The sequence below is a fragment of the Octopus bimaculoides genome, chromosome 18 (genome assembly GCF_046866305.1).
Source record: "Octopus bimaculoides isolate indiv1 chromosome 18, ASM4686630v1, whole genome shotgun sequence".
Lineage (NCBI taxonomy): Eukaryota > Metazoa > Mollusca > Cephalopoda > Octopoda > Octopodidae > Octopus > Octopus bimaculoides.
The window spans coordinates 27,182,555-27,198,601 of NC_142945.1; the positions used below are offsets into that span (position 1 = coordinate 27,182,555).

Sequence of the window (16,047 nt, forward strand, 5' to 3'; positions counted from 1 at the left end):
GTTTCCAATTCAAATAGAATTGGGTGATGGCAGTCACGAGAATCATTGCAAGCAGCATGACTGGATAATAAATAATAAAAGTGTTTATTTTACTTTTTCCATTAATAAAGAAATGTGTTGTTATAACTGGTAGGTAGTCCAAAGTTGGAGAGGCAGTTGTTTGCCATGTTGTTGTAGAGCAGAAGGTAATGCACAAGGAAGAGCTGAATAGTTGGTTTAATGAGGTAAGCATGTACTGGTGTGGATTGTTTCAAATATAAAGACACAAAGTTTTGGTGAAGATATGCAGCCTCTTGTTATTTGAAAACCAGTTGCACATATTCAAATCTACTTCACCGAAGGTGCTTGTGCTGCAGTTGAAAAGTGTAACTTGGTGAAACTGTGAGAATGGTAGTGGTGTATTAATTTGTTCTTTTGTTTGACAAGCTTTTTCGTGCTAGCATGAGTTGAACTAAGACATATTTGAGGCAGCATTATTCAATCAGATGCATTTTCTATTGGCAACCCCTACCTGCTTTTTAAGTATAAGATTTCATATTCCAAAGGTCTTTGGAAAAGTACAAGGACCAGTTGTAAGTTCAACTTATATCACTGTCACTAAGGCAGTAACAAGTAAAGCCACAGGAGGCACACACACACACACTTAAATGGATCTCAGTCAGAATTTCTGACCATAACTATTCAGTTGTCTGATAAACATTGAATTAGTTCTGTAGGTAGCAGAATGCTTCACAGATATATACATTCAATGTAATACTCTGATGGAATCAGTGTGACGTTATGTCAAGGCTGGACCTTTGAATTATAAACACAATCCATTCAAGACTCCAATCCAATTTCACTTACAAGGTATGAATTGACCAGAGGGTAATGAAAAAATTATACTTAACCAAGATACTGTGCAGCAGAATCAAAACTAGGACACAATAATTGCAATGCAAATGTCTTAAATACTCACCCACATTACTCCTATGTACACACATGTATACATTTATTTACATATACAATAGGCTTTCATACACTTTTCATCTCCCAATTCCACTCACAAAGTATCAGCCCAAAGTGTCATGCAACGGGACTGAACTCAAAACTATGGTTATGAAGCAAAGTGCTTAACCAGAGAGCTTTACCTGCTCAGTGATGGACACCCTCACACATATATACAAATGTATCAATTTCATTAAGCTGATCAATGAGTACAAGCTATCAGATATGACCTTATATCAAAGACCAACTGTTTTATAGACCATATTTCTGAAAATCCATAAATATCCATAGAGCTTATATAATTATTCACAAGGTGAATAGAGTGAGCAGATCATTTCATTACATAAACTTAGATTTGATCTCAAGAGTGTTGCTATATTATCATATAGTACATGCAACTATTGATTTCTGAAGTTTCATTATACTCATACAATCAATTGTCCACTCTTCAGAGTTACGTATAAAATCCATTTGCTCAACAATTGTAAACCTATGCAACAAAACAACTTGCTTACTCCTTTCTCTTTGCAAATAATTAAAAATATATAATAAAGTCAGTAAGCTGCTGAATCATTAGCATACTGGATAAAATGCTTGGCAGCATTTTTCTGGCTTTACATTCCGAGTTCAAATGTCGCCAAAGTTCATTTTGCATCTTAAAATAAGAGCACTGGGAACGACCTAATCACCTAGCGCTTCTCTATAAAATTTCAGGCCTTGTGTCATTATCAGAAAGAATATGTGTTCTTATGTTAGTTTTAATTTTAAAAGCCTGTATTTCTAGTAATGTCATTTCTATCAATTTAAAAATGTCAATTGTTTGAAACATGTATGCAAAGTTCATTTTCTGTGTGAAGCATCTATTTTCAAATGTAAGATTTTCGATGTTGAGAAGATAACAATGATATATTTGGAGTCTAGTGCAGCTCCTCAGCTTACAAGCCCTAGTCAAACTGTCCACCCATGCCAACATGGACAGCAGACATTAAGAGATGATGATGGTGATGATGTTATTTTTCCTGTAAAATCATGTATTCTGGATAGACCACTCTCTTGTAAAAGGGTCTGTCTAGGATGATTTCAATATAACTTGGAATAGTCGGAGGTTTGAGGTCAGGTGGTGAAGAATTTTTTTTTGTTACATGAATGTTCAGTTTCTGTCTACCAGATCAACTCACAAAGCTTTGGTCAGCCTAGGGAATAGAGGATACTAACCCAAAGTACCACACAATGAGACTGAACCCATGGTTGGGAAATGCGCTTCTTAACCACACAGCCATGTACTACAAATGTGTTTCATTTTAGGCACAGCCTGCACTATGGAATATCCCTTTCATCAGATGTTGACTTTGATATTACAATTTCAGCACCTTCTGACTGTATCATTTACTCCTGCAATGCCAAATAGCACTGATGCTAACAGAATAGCTAAATTTGACTCACATCATAGCATATTTTTCCTTCTACACAACCACCTTCCTAAATAAATCAGTGACACTACAACCACCCAACAATTTCTTTTTGTTACTGGTTCAGGATTTATTGTTCACTCTCAGCTTTCTATCATATGCCATATTCATAATAAAGCATTCTCTAGTCTGCAGTTTGCAGATCACTGCTCTGCTATTCCTCTCAAATAAAATACACATACATACACACATTTTACTTATACACAGACACACACACATAAAATGCATACAAACATTGATTGTCACTTTTATATGTTAGGAAGAGGGACAGTGCTTGACTCTCCCAGATTGATGACTTTGATGCAGCTGATGTTTAGTTTGAATGTTTACTCTGTAAGAAAAACATGGGTGGAGAAGAAAGCAAGGTCCAATTCGAATGCCTGCAACAAAGTGAACTCTGCTAAAGCAACAATGAGTAGATGAAGATATGTAATATTAATATTTGAATTTCTACGTGTGTGTGTGTGTGTGTATATATATAATCCAATACTAAGTTTGGCGATCTTTCGATACTAATCCTTTTTCTGTCATCTCTTTATTTACATCAATTCGGCAGTCTCCGTAAAAAATGTTGTGTTAGGGAAGTGGGAAAGGACGCGAAAGAGATAGAGAAAGCGCCGAAAGATCGCCCTAAGTTTATAGCTTTTAAACTGTATGCATGATACCAGCCTGATATCAATCAATATTACATCGTTTCAAATACACATGTAATATAAGAAATAAAAAAGACAAAGTTTCTATTGTGACAACAAATTTTGTTTAATGAGTTTTCTGGGGTTTTTTTTTTTTTTTTAATCAAATAAAAATGACAAAACTATTTATTTACAATACCGATCTGATTTCATTTTTTCGCGTCGGTCCAATAGATTTCCATGCAAAGTTCCCTCTTTTTTAGCTTTCTTTAGTACTTTAACATCATCTTTATTCACTCGTAGTCTTCGGTCTTGGAAACTTTGAAACTTCTTCACGTAGTTGATTTCGGCTTGTCTAACAGAAGCACGTTCTTCAATGGGTATATCAGCTTTGGGGTCTGGAGTATTATCAGTGCAAGATTTCAGGCAAACCATTTCGTTTGGGCCAGCTTTTGATTTAATACAAGTAATGTTACCATCCTCATCGGAGGAGAGAAAACAACCATTAGGCCCACATATTGCAGTTTTCCCGTCTTGAAAAACTGGTTCCCATTGTTCTCGTTCACCAATAGCATCTGACCGACCCACCACTTCACCAGACTTTTCCACGCTTATATATTTTCCATACCCGGATTTAAGCGCGATTTTCGTTTCATTCACTTTAATAGCTGTAATAATCTCCGTGGGGTCGGGTGGTTCCTGTTCAGCGTGTTCGGGTCCCAGTTCAAAAAGCCCGTTGTCCAAGCTATTAATATAATGTAACGGCTTCATTTCGACAGCAATGGGTCCGGTTAAATCATCAATAGACGATACACTCCACCATCCACTGTGATCAGTATCTACAAGCTTACTTTCTTCGGGACCAGAAATAGCATCATGTGTTCTTTTTTTATGTTTTTTGTGTTTCTTTTGACCCTTCACTTTTAACCGTCCACCTTTCACAAATGAATATGAATCAGCCATACTATATTGAAGCTGTTTTTCAACTGATACAGAAAATATTATAAATATAAATTGATGATCTGTATTTCTTAAGTGTCCATAAAATGTGAAAAAGACTGAATTAATAGAAATTTTTAAAAATTAAAGCACAAATATTCGCATGGTTTCGAGGAATCCAAGTGTTTATGTTTCAAACAGGAAGTTTGTTCTTGATGGAACTCTGGGTAGAAGTTCACTTCCGTAAAACTTGAACTCTGACAATGTCTTTTAATAATTCTTAATACTATTGTTACAGTAACGAAATATAATAAGAAACATATAAACAACTGACAAATATAATTAAATATCTAGATGGGATCTTATTAAGACTTCTGCCAACTACTTGAAGATTTTCAAATTTTTACCAGATTATTTTCAAAAAATGTAGTAGTAACGTACTTGCGCTTGACGATGACGAAAATCGCGTTTATTTTTTCCGAGAAATTAATAGTAAAACAGCATTTAAAATTAGATCATTTTAACAAATCGAAGCTTCGATTGCCGAATATATACCGGAAGCCGTGACATTCGTCCCCATGGGAACAGCACACACGCAACCTTCTCGACCTGCTAGAAATAACAGCCAAATCTTCTTTAAACAGATGCCATAAAGTCTACAAAAATAAAAAGGACACGTTGTGTCACAACATTGCCTATTTCCTTGTTTGAGACAGGCCCAAGTAATTTCCATTTGTGAAGTATTAATAACATACAAATTAAAGTCAGTCTCCACGGACGTAACCTTTTATCGACCCTTCAAACGCTCACTGGGCCTCACTTTCTTTTCTTATAGTAAAATTGTTTTACAAGCTTTGAAGGTGGAGAAAGAATACCATCATCATCATCATCAACATTACACTTCAAACAATAACATCATTCTTTTATCTCTTATCAGTAGGTTGCGGCAATGTTGAGGCACCGCCTTAAGGAATTTTAGGCGAATGAATCGACTCTGGTACTTATTTTTAAAGCCTGGTACTTATTCTATCGGTGTCTTTCACCAAACCACTAAATTACGGGGGTGTAAACACACCAACACAGGTTATCAAGCGGTGGAGGGAGGGAGGGACAAACACAGATACACACCCACACACATTTATACAACGTGGTTCTTTCAGTTTCTGTCAACCAAATCTACTTACAAGGTTTTTTGGTCGGCCCAAGGCCATAGTAGAAGACACTTGCCCAAGGTGCCACGCAAATGGTTGGGAAGCAAGCTTATTACCACGTAGCCATTGGTTACCAATTCTTTCTCCTCCACCACCACTGCCAAGCATTTTTCTTTTAAACCTCATTTCCAGTTTTATCATAGGAAATGAGAAAGAACATTTAATATCAGTCTGTAGGACCCAATGTTATTTTAAGAGACATGAGTTCGATAAAAGGTTACATCTGGAGAGATTGACTTAAATTTAGATCTGGTACAATGTATTTTGTTTTAGTTTCTTTTTTTTTTTTTTTTTTTTCCTTTTAGACATTGTGGTGTAATTAAAGGGATACATTAGAAGCACATTTTTTGAAAATGTTCTGGTAAGAATTTTAAAACTTCGAGTGTTTGGAAGAAATTTAACAAAATCCCAAGATGAGACTCTACATGACTGCTCAGTCTGCTGGAAATATCACCCAAATCCTCTCAAATCATACTGTCATCTTAAAAGAAAGAGGGACCCTATTAATAGACCAAATGTACTCCAAGATCAGCGCAGTGTAGTGAACAAAAGATTAAGAAGTTCACAGTGTAATCACAACCTAGGTTTGATCCTGTGGCATGCCATTTTGAGAATTGCTTTTTACTTATTAGTCCAAAGACAATGCAAAACCTGTAAGTGAAATAGAGTAAACAGGAACTGTGTGCAAACAGATCAAATGAATTGTACATATAATTCACAAACTCAACATTATCTCATGCTGAGTATACATGAAGGAAATACATGTCTATGGAATACTCAACCACTAATTCAATGAGCAGTTCAAACAACTAAAAATTTATGGTTGGAAATTCTGTGAGATCTTTATGTCCATGTAACCTAGTGGTTCAGCTAAAGAGACTGATAGAATATGTACCAGGTTTAAAGAGAAAAAAAATAAGTACTGGGGTTGATCCATTTGACTAAAATTCCTCAAGGCAGTGCCCTAGCATGGCCACAGTCGAATGACTAAAACAACTAAAACATGGAAGATAAAAGAAAACACTGCAATATACGAGGACTGGTTGAAAAGTCACCAAGATACACTCATGGAATGTGACCAAATGAGATTTTATTTTTAAACATAGTTCCTCTTGCACTCCACACACTTCTTGGTGCTGCAATGCTTGAATCCCATCGAAAAAGCTTTCATCCTGTTGTTGAAAAAAAGTCATCAACAGTAGATATGATGTCATCACTGTGATTCTGATTCCCAGCCAAATGCTTTTTCATATCAGAGGAACAGGTGATAACCAGATGAAGCCAAATCTGGAGAATAGTGAGAGTGATCAACCAGTTCGAAGTCCCACTTTACACACAGCAACCATTGAAACCAAACTCTTGTAAAATTATCATTATTAAGCTAGAGTTTGGGATATAAATTCATATGAAATTTTTATTTAGTTATTTAGAGTGGTCTCAAGCAGGCTAGTATCACAAGAGTTATATAAATGGTTGATCATTATAATGAAACTCTTGGATCAGATAGAAGCTTAATCACTATTTCACTTGAGTGATCAAATTTTCAATCCAACCTAAGAGTGATATCAGTGTTCTGGTAAGCTGTACATGATAAAATAGGCAAATTGGTTTGGAGTGAGTAAAAATACTAAAAAAAAAAAATAATTCTGAAATCTGGATTGAAATAAAATTTTCAAGTAATTAGGTATGGTTGTGTGGTAAGAAGTTTGGTTCCTAACTACATGGTTCCAGGTTCAGTCCCACTGCGTTGCATCTTGGACAAGTGTCTTCTACTATATCCTTGGGCTGACCAAAGCCTTGTAAATGGATTTAGTAGATGAAAACTGAGAGAATCCCAGAATATATATATATGTATGTAGGTCTTTGTGCATGACTTTCTCCTCCATCAGGGCTTGACAACCAATAGAATAAGTACCAGACTTTACAAAAAAATAATAAGTACAGAGGTCAACGATTTTGACTAAAATTCTTCGAGATAGTGCCCCAGCATGGCCGCAGTCTGATGACAGAAACGAGTAAAAGGTAAAAGACAAAAAAGATAATTAGGGGTAGGTTATTTCAAATACTTTTTCCTCATAATCACTTGGACCTTCTTCAATTATCTCCTGCAGAAGAATTAAGCAAAAAAAAATTGTTGAATAAGAAAAACCAAAAGTGTTGATGCCATTGAAAATTGATGACACATTTGAGACATATTGTTAGGATAGCAGGAGCAAAGAGCAAAATGGCTATAATCTCATTTATTTTTGCAGCAAGACAAATGTTCTGAGTTCAACAGTCAGTGGAGTTAACTTTGTCTTTCATCCCTTATACTGAAGGGGCCACACAGTGGTACCTTGGACAAGTATCTTCTACTATATATAGACTTGGGCCAACCAAAGTTTCATGGATGAATTTGGTAGGCACAAACCAGAAGAAGCTCAACACGTATATACAGACACACATACATGTATATATTATAAAGCGTTTAATATTCTTTGGCATATATTAGGGTTGCATTACGAAATATGGTGTCCCTACAAGTAATTGATATGTAAGTATAAGCTGTCAGGAATGTGTTTAATATGTAAAATTGATATATCCGATAGTTTTACATTGCTATGTTTAGTAGCTATTCAAGTAATGAGTTTATGAATGGTTAATGGGTTGGATGTGGTCCTGAAGAAGGATCAAAAACTCCTGAAATATGCATATACACCCACTACCTATTTTTCCATCTTCAATCGCATTTTTTATATTAGATGTATTTGGGTACAAAACATCATAACAAATCAGTGCTGGATAGAATTTTTATTAAAAAAATCCATAGAAAAAAACCTTAAAAAATGATACGTATATATATGGGTGTTTGTGTGTAGCCTTGTTTTGACTTTACATAGTGATTGTAAATGAGCATCACCATACCATCATATAAGTGATAGTGTTCATTTCTGGCCTTCCATGGAAAGACAAGTCTGGTCATGGAGAAATATTACCTTTCTTGGGAACAGGTGGTGGTTGACAAAAGGAAGGGCATCTGGCCATAAAAACCTACCTCAGCAAATTTTGTCCATCCCAGACAAACACAGAAAAGTGGACATTAAATAATGATGATGATGATGATTTCAATCAGCAGCCGTAACAAACCTTTTTTTATGTTTCAGCCATTTGACTGCAGCCATGCTGGAGCACTGCCTTTAGTCGAAGAAATCAACCCCAGGATTTATTCCTTGTAAGCCTAATACTTATTCTATCACTGTCTTTTTGCTGAACTGCTAAGTTATGGGGGCCATAAACATACCAACATTGGTTGTCAAGCGATGGTGGGGGGACAAACACAAACACAAATTATACATATACATATATATATATATATATATATATATATATATATATATATATATATACATACATACGACAGGCTTCTTTCAATTTCCACCTACCAGATCACAAGGTCAGCCCAAGGCTATAGGAGAAGACACTTACCCAAGGTGCCATGCAGTGGGAATGAACCCGGAACCATGTGGTTCATCTTTTTCCTGTAGGGTGAACTAAACATAGCAATACATATATAAAGATATACACAAAAATATAAAACATTGAATTAAATTTACTTCTGTCAAGACATTGTAGAGAAATATATCTAAACAAAAATTGAACTAAATTAAATTAAAAACAACAAGTCAAAAAAATTGAAATCTTTCTTTTATTATAAATATTTTGAGAATTATCAGCTACAGCAGCACCGTGTGACTGTTAGCTGTGTAATAGTCAATAGACTGAGTGCCTCAGTAAGGTAAGGCTAACTGAGTCCTGCTTTATATCTCAGCATATAGAAGTCTCTTTTGTACAGGATTGTGTTTCTGTATCAGTAAGTGTAAATTTAAGGTGACTGTATAACTGTTTGTGATTGAGTTGGGGGGAGGGGCTGGGAAATAGGTGGTCGTATGAATATATATGTTCCCATGCATATAAATTTAAAGGACATATTATTATTATTATTATTATTATTATTATTATTATTATTATTATTACTATTATTATAGGTATCTGTATGGGTCTATGTGTATTTTACAGATGGATTTTAAAAGGCAGTGTAAATGTTTGCATGTAGATGTATGCATGTGTGAACATGTGTGTGTGTGTGTAATAATAAGTGAGTGTTTATAACTATGAATGTGTATAAGCGTGTGAGAGTGTATATGGAGGTAAAGGTATGGGGAGAAGGCCAACTGAGATCAGGCTCTAATTTCTTAATTCTTTACCTTTGTCCAACCCGTGTGGTAAATTTTCACCTCTGATTAAAGAAAAAAATAAATAAAACTGATTTAATATGATGCAGGTTGTAATAATGACTTCATCTCATTTGATGCAGGTTGTAATAATGACCTCACCTCGTTTTATCTCCAACAAAAATAGTGTTGCACTTGCTTAAGTAACTGGTTGTTCACTCAATTTAAAAACCAATTTTTGTAAGCAACAACAAGGAGAATCTGTAACAATCTTTGTATAATGAAAGTTAGTGAGTTAGAAAGAGGGGGGAGGGAAAGAGAAAGAGAGAGAGATAATAGCCAAACTATTTTCCATCACAAAACACCAACAAATACACAATATGATATGATATATATATATATATATATATATATATATATAACAGAAAAATACAAGAAGGAGCAGGGGGGGGTTTGTTTGTTTTTTTTTTGCTTGTTTGTTTTTTGTTGTTTTTTTTTTAAAGTTTTTAAGTATAGTGAAGCTGATTTCCCCTCTCATGGAGAGAAGTGTCAGATATAAGCGGAAATAAAACTAAACAATGTACATACAGTGTCAATTTTCAAATCTGAAAGAACAAAGTAAAATATATTGTTTCCAAGGTGATTCTGATAGAGAAAAATTCGGTAGTGTCTCTACTATTAAAGGATTATGGGTTTGGGGAATGGCCAGGAATACAGATGTCACAATGGTTAATGGTGGAAGATGGAGTGACAAAAAAAAAAAAAAAAAGGAAAATGAACAATGCAACATTAAGGTTTAATACCATTCACAATGTCATTTTGGGTAAATCCATGTTTAAGAAACCTCACAGACTATTCAGGAGTATATGTTTAAAATGTTCTTTTGTATTAAACAGATTACTGAATTAAATACAATGAATCTGCAAACAAATTTTCTTCATAATAGTGCTAGCCTAAGAGTGCATAAATTAGAGAAGAGAAAGAGAGACTTGCTCTGTATTTATTTGATATTATATGATGTGGCAGAAAAGCATAACAACTGTTTAAAAGTTGAAAAAAGAGAATAAGCTCTCTAAATTTAAGTCTCTATATCCTATTTATTGTGGATGTATTGTAAGAATGTTGTAATACTGTGGTATCTGTCCTGAGAAAGCATCTCACAGACATTTAATGCTTAGAAAAGAGAAATAACAGCAGCAGACAAGAAATTGTCTCATTTTTCAGAATTATTTTTCGTATCGGCAATAAATAGCAAAAACAATATTAGTCCAAATCAAGAAGATCAAACCAGTCTAACAATGGGATTGACAAACACTATTTCTTAGTGTCAACTTAATATCACTCCCTACAGAAAAAAAGGAGTTGAAAACCAGCAACCCCTTCAGTTTGTTCTCATACAAACTATTCAACAGAATGAGTGAATCTCTTGTTTTTGTGTCTGTCATTTCCTGTATAAGAAACTACTGGAAACTGGAGGACTTCCTTGATGGCAATTCTAAAATATTTTGGTAAAACAGATACAATACAAGATGCTATACTGAATTATAGCATTATAACAACTCAATCATAGCAAAGTTTGAAGTTCTAATCTCGCAAACACAATATCATAAGACTTTAACTACTCAACTACAATGCATTCATCAAAGGTGCCACTACATGGTTGCTTGACCTGCTAGAAATAGCAGCCAAATTCCCTTAAATCCCACACCATCATCTTAAATAAGCTGACAGCTATGACTACACCGAATGATGCAGCATTGGATGGATGTACAATGCTTGAATAAAAGGAATGGTTATGGCTGAAACACTTTTGATCATAAGTCTACTTAATCAGGGCTGACCTAGGGCTAAACAACAAAGACTATTTATATTATAACATGTGAAATAAAAGTGCTATATCAATATCTAACAACATGGAAGACTTTTAAAATATCTTTGCATGCAGTCCTTGAGTCACATATTTCCACAAAACTGACTTCAGCAAAAGGATTTCAGGGGATTTATGAATAACATCAGGGAAACAAGAGAAGACCAGGAAAATCAAAAGGATCAGAAAACATTTTTGCTAAAGGGAACAGCTATTTTTCCAAGAAATACAAAGCACATCTATCAAAAGTTACTCAGACTGAGGACAGATCTAAGTCATGTAATTTTTCTAGCAATATATTTTTACAAAATATGTAGTTATACAAGATTAACTGTGAATAACAATATGCATCTTAATTGACCATAAACTTAGCTTGTAATATATTTTCAAAGTTTCTAGTTAGTGTTCTCTTAGAATTAAGCCCCAAAGAGAGAGAATTAAAGTAAGGATTAAAGAAACTTTACTCCCTTTTGATACCAAGCCACCCAAGACTGCCCTTGGTTCTATGATACAAACTCCCAGCTTCAAAATGATCTCAACTGAAAACTTCAATCAAAATCTTATTTTAATTTGTGCTCGTAACACCAACTTAAAAATGACAAAGCTAGTTTACTAAATTCATTATAATGTTCAAAATTACTTGAAATGAAGGCAGTGTTTCAATAGAAATTCGATAACAAAAGGGTTAAAGATGAAAACCTTGTGATATTTCATAAATAGAAATGTTAAATCTAATACAATGAATTTGCAAACAAACGTTAGCACGCCGGGCGAAATGCTAGAAAGGCGTCGAGCTGGCAGAAACGTTAGCACGCCGGGCGAAATGCTTAGCGGTATTTCATCTGCTACTACATTCTGAGTTCAAATTCCCCCGAGGTCGACTTTGCCTTTCGTCCTTTCGGGCTCGATAAACTAAATATCAGTTACACACTGGGGTTGATGTAATTGACTTAATCCCTTGTTTGTCCCCTCTATGTTTATCCCCTTGTGGGCAGTAAAGAAATAAGAAATGTTAAATCTAAGATTTATAGAATCCGGAAGATTAGAAGCATGGTTAAATTTCAAACTATGTTTAATTTTTAAACATAGCAACTTTTACTAAATAAACTACTGATTTATTCCAGTCTAGAGTATGTAGAAGTATTTCTTTTAAAAGAGAGAAATGGGATAGTGAGTTTCTGAGCTGCCTCCCTCATTCATTGGGAAGAAACATGAAACATGAAGCTGAAGAACATAAAATGGTTAGATCACACATATATTTGTATACACACACACACAGCATAGGAAATCCCCAAACCTGCAATATGGAATCATTGGTTACACACGTGCACATGCCTGCACACATGCACACACACACACACACACACACACACATTACACAATGGGAAATGAAAATGTGCAGATATGCAGGTATGTTTTTATTTTTTGTTTTATTTTTGGGGTTTTGTTTTTTTTTGTTTTGTTTTTTTGTTTTTTTTTTTGCGAGAGAGGGGAAGCAAATGCCTAGTTAAAATACTTTTGAAGAACACTTCAATATTCATTGGTTCCAAGCGTCCAGATATCCATCAATAACAGTTTTACATAAAGAATGTTTGGAGTTTAAACAAGAAATTCTACTCTAGCTTTAACACAAACACCAAAAACAATAGGTAAATATCTTAATCTGCAGAAACAAAACGTAACAATCACTGGACAGTTCTATTGTTTCTTATTCTCGCATTTTAGTTTTGAAATCTCTTTTAATAATAAAAGTTTTTATATAAAAATGTTGCACTTTTTACTTCCTGTCAACTGGTTTATAAAATATTGAACTTATTTTCCATGTTGATTTCTTTTTTATAAATTTCTATTACATCAGATGAATTCTAAGCAAGGATGTCGTTCATTTTAGAGAATAAGTTTCTTAAGCTTTCTTTTTTTTGTTCTTTTCTTAATGGGTGAGGTGAAAGAAAGAAAAAAACAATAGCAGGGTATAATTTCTGAAAGAATGTTCCAACACTTTGTTTTCACAAAACAGCTTTAAAATATTTACTTGATAATGAGATGAGATTTAATAAAACTAGCAAGAGGTGGGATTCAAAAATAGTTTAGTGAGCAACATCTATGAGAATTAACAAAGTATTAAACTCTTTTGCTTGAAAGAATGCTAATGCAACTAATCTGGTTTGTATCTTACTTTTCTGGAGTTTTAAAACCATTATCAACAGAAAACCACTTTTGAAGATGACTAAATCAGCAGCAATAAAATGGTAAGAATTCGAAATTGCTAGATTACTATATTAGAAACACATTTCATATGTATGAATGGTTTAATTAATAATTGTAGGTGTATATGTGCACATACATGTAGCCATAAACGCCAAATACTGTTTTCAAAATTACATTATTAACTTGTATGCAGATTGCAGTGTTGAATAATCCGGTAAGGTAAGTACAACTGCATACATAACAAATACTCTACTGGTTCCAACAATGAGTATTCTAGTCATTCAATCAACTGAACTACCAGTTCAATGTACCATTGTGATTCAGATTCCACAGAAACTAATATCCTTAACATAATCTTCAAGCAGAATCATTATGATAGTATGGATTAAGGATGGCACGTTCAATTACATGTACAGTATAAACCATCTGACGGGCTTCCATAGTTTCCATACACTAAATTTCATTCACAAAGGTTTAGATTGATCCAAGGCTCACCCAAGATGTCAAACAGCAGGATCAAATCTGAAACCTCATTACTGCAAAGTAAAATTTTTAACTAATTGACCATACCTCTATCTACACGCACGCACATGCACAAACACACACACAATATCAAAACCTACATATCTGTCTGAAAAATTCGTTTTTTATTTCTAATAAATAGTTAGTAGGGAAAAAGCTGCATGTTGGTAAATGCCTAAATGCTCAAAAAAGTTGAGATTTCCAGGCAATGGAAGTGACCAGCTAATAAACACTTTACTAATACAATCTGTAGGCATTTCAGTAAAAATAAGCAAAACTTTTCTTAAGTTCCACAAGTAGCTCAAAACAATTACTGTTATCTAAATTCCCATGATAGATCTTTGATTCTGTTTGAAACCAGATCCTTCATTATAGAAAAAATTCAAGCAGTTAACAAAGAAAGATAACATGTATACATAAGTACATACAAACATACATCCAGTCATTTTGGAAGTTTACTAGCATAACATTAAACATGATAAGAACATGGGGACTGTTCTCTGCAATACATGTGCTACATCTTCAACTGTAAAGAACAGTGCAATAATTCCAGAGGAAAAACTGTGACCACTAACTTTTGCTCTCTAAGTTGATAGCATGAACAGAAATAACAATTAATGCTTGTAACTTCTAAAAAGTTTTTGGTTATCAAGTAATATTTTCCTTTCCTTGCAATATCTTCTTTTGTGAGACCCTTCCACTACATACACTGTTGCTTTATAGTCTAAACTGAATGACTTTTTGCTTTAACACTAAAGCCATGCAATTGTAAAGCTGATTTAATTTGTAGCGTACAAAACAACAGACGAGGGACATATGTGTACATACATGCTGTTTCACAGGGGGAAAATATATAACACCTTTTATGTGGAGGCTTTAAAATCAATTGCAGTTCCATACATACTAAGAATATACAAACAGACAGAATCCTAAAAGAAAAAGATTTTGTCATAAATGCTCTTACCTCACTCTGCATGTATGCTTATGTGTGTGAGTGTGCATATATACTATATATCTCAATATAAGCTGTGTAATATATACAGGTACACTAACATATATACATACATAATATATATATATATATATATATATATATATATATATATACACACACACACAATGCACGCACACACACACATGCGCATGCATGCACACACACACACATTAGCTTTGATAAATCTTATTTTTGATACATAACAGTTAAAATTCTGGCAGTTATAATCATTATCGTGATTCCATTAACCATTTTTTTTGGTGTGTGTGTGTGTGTGGCATAACTGTTTTCCTTGTTGTTGCTTTCATTGTTCCAATCCAGAAAAGCTTAGATCAACCTTTCTTGTTGTAATCACTATTGTTTTCACTGGTATATTGTGTCACACCTGGTTGTGAAGAACATATGCTTCATCACGGATATAACATACACAAAGTTGGCACATTCAAATGATCAGCATCCAAGAGAAGTTGGAAGGGAACTGAGTAACAGAGAGACAAAACAAGAAGAGCTGGATGCATCAAACAAGAGGATAACCAGAGAAAGGAAGACAGAGACAAACACATAGTGAAAATTGAAGAGGAGTCGATTTAGAAGATACTGAGCAAGGAAGACCAAGCATAAGGGACAAAGGGGAAAAAAAACTAAAACGCTATAAAAAAAAAAATTATTAAAAAAAAAGTTTCTGCTAGCCAATTGGTTAAATTTGAAGGTTTGAACCAACCAATTTACTTCCCTGCTTTTGAAACTCTTTAAACTAGACAAAGTTAGACTTCCACAAATGACAGTGACCTCCACCATCCCCTGCCACCTGCACCATCCAATGTTTGGTCACATCATTCTTATTTTTCAGGAGAAGCTATCTCAAAACAACACAATTCAACATGAAGCTCTAGAAGTCAAACGGCTTATGAAAAAGAAGTTAAAATCGAATAAGGTTTTTAGACAGTCCAAAAAGACTGTAAGGTAACCTAAATACATATAACTAAACATTTATGCATGTACATGCA

At 34.2% G+C, this 16,047-nt stretch overlaps 1 protein-coding gene across 1 annotated transcript; it reads right to left on the minus strand.

The window, feature by feature from the left end:
* Nucleotides 1-3,190: 3,190 nt before the first annotated feature.
* On the minus strand, nt 3,191-4,993 carry LOC106872044 (protein FRG1). The gene has a single exon (XM_014918882.3). It carries the CDS (start codon nt 4,049-4,051, stop codon nt 3,275-3,277), a length of 777 nt encoding a protein of 258 aa, XP_014774368.1. The 5' UTR covers nt 4,052-4,993; the 3' UTR covers nt 3,191-3,274.
* Nucleotides 4,994-16,047: the final 11,054 nt, after the last annotated feature.

Bases quoted from the DNA above. Each gene is read 5' to 3' on its own strand.
- LOC106872044 (XM_014918882.3), bottom strand. From the start codon at position 4,051: ATGGCTGATTCATATTCATTTGTGAAAGGTGGACGGTTAAAAGTGAAG.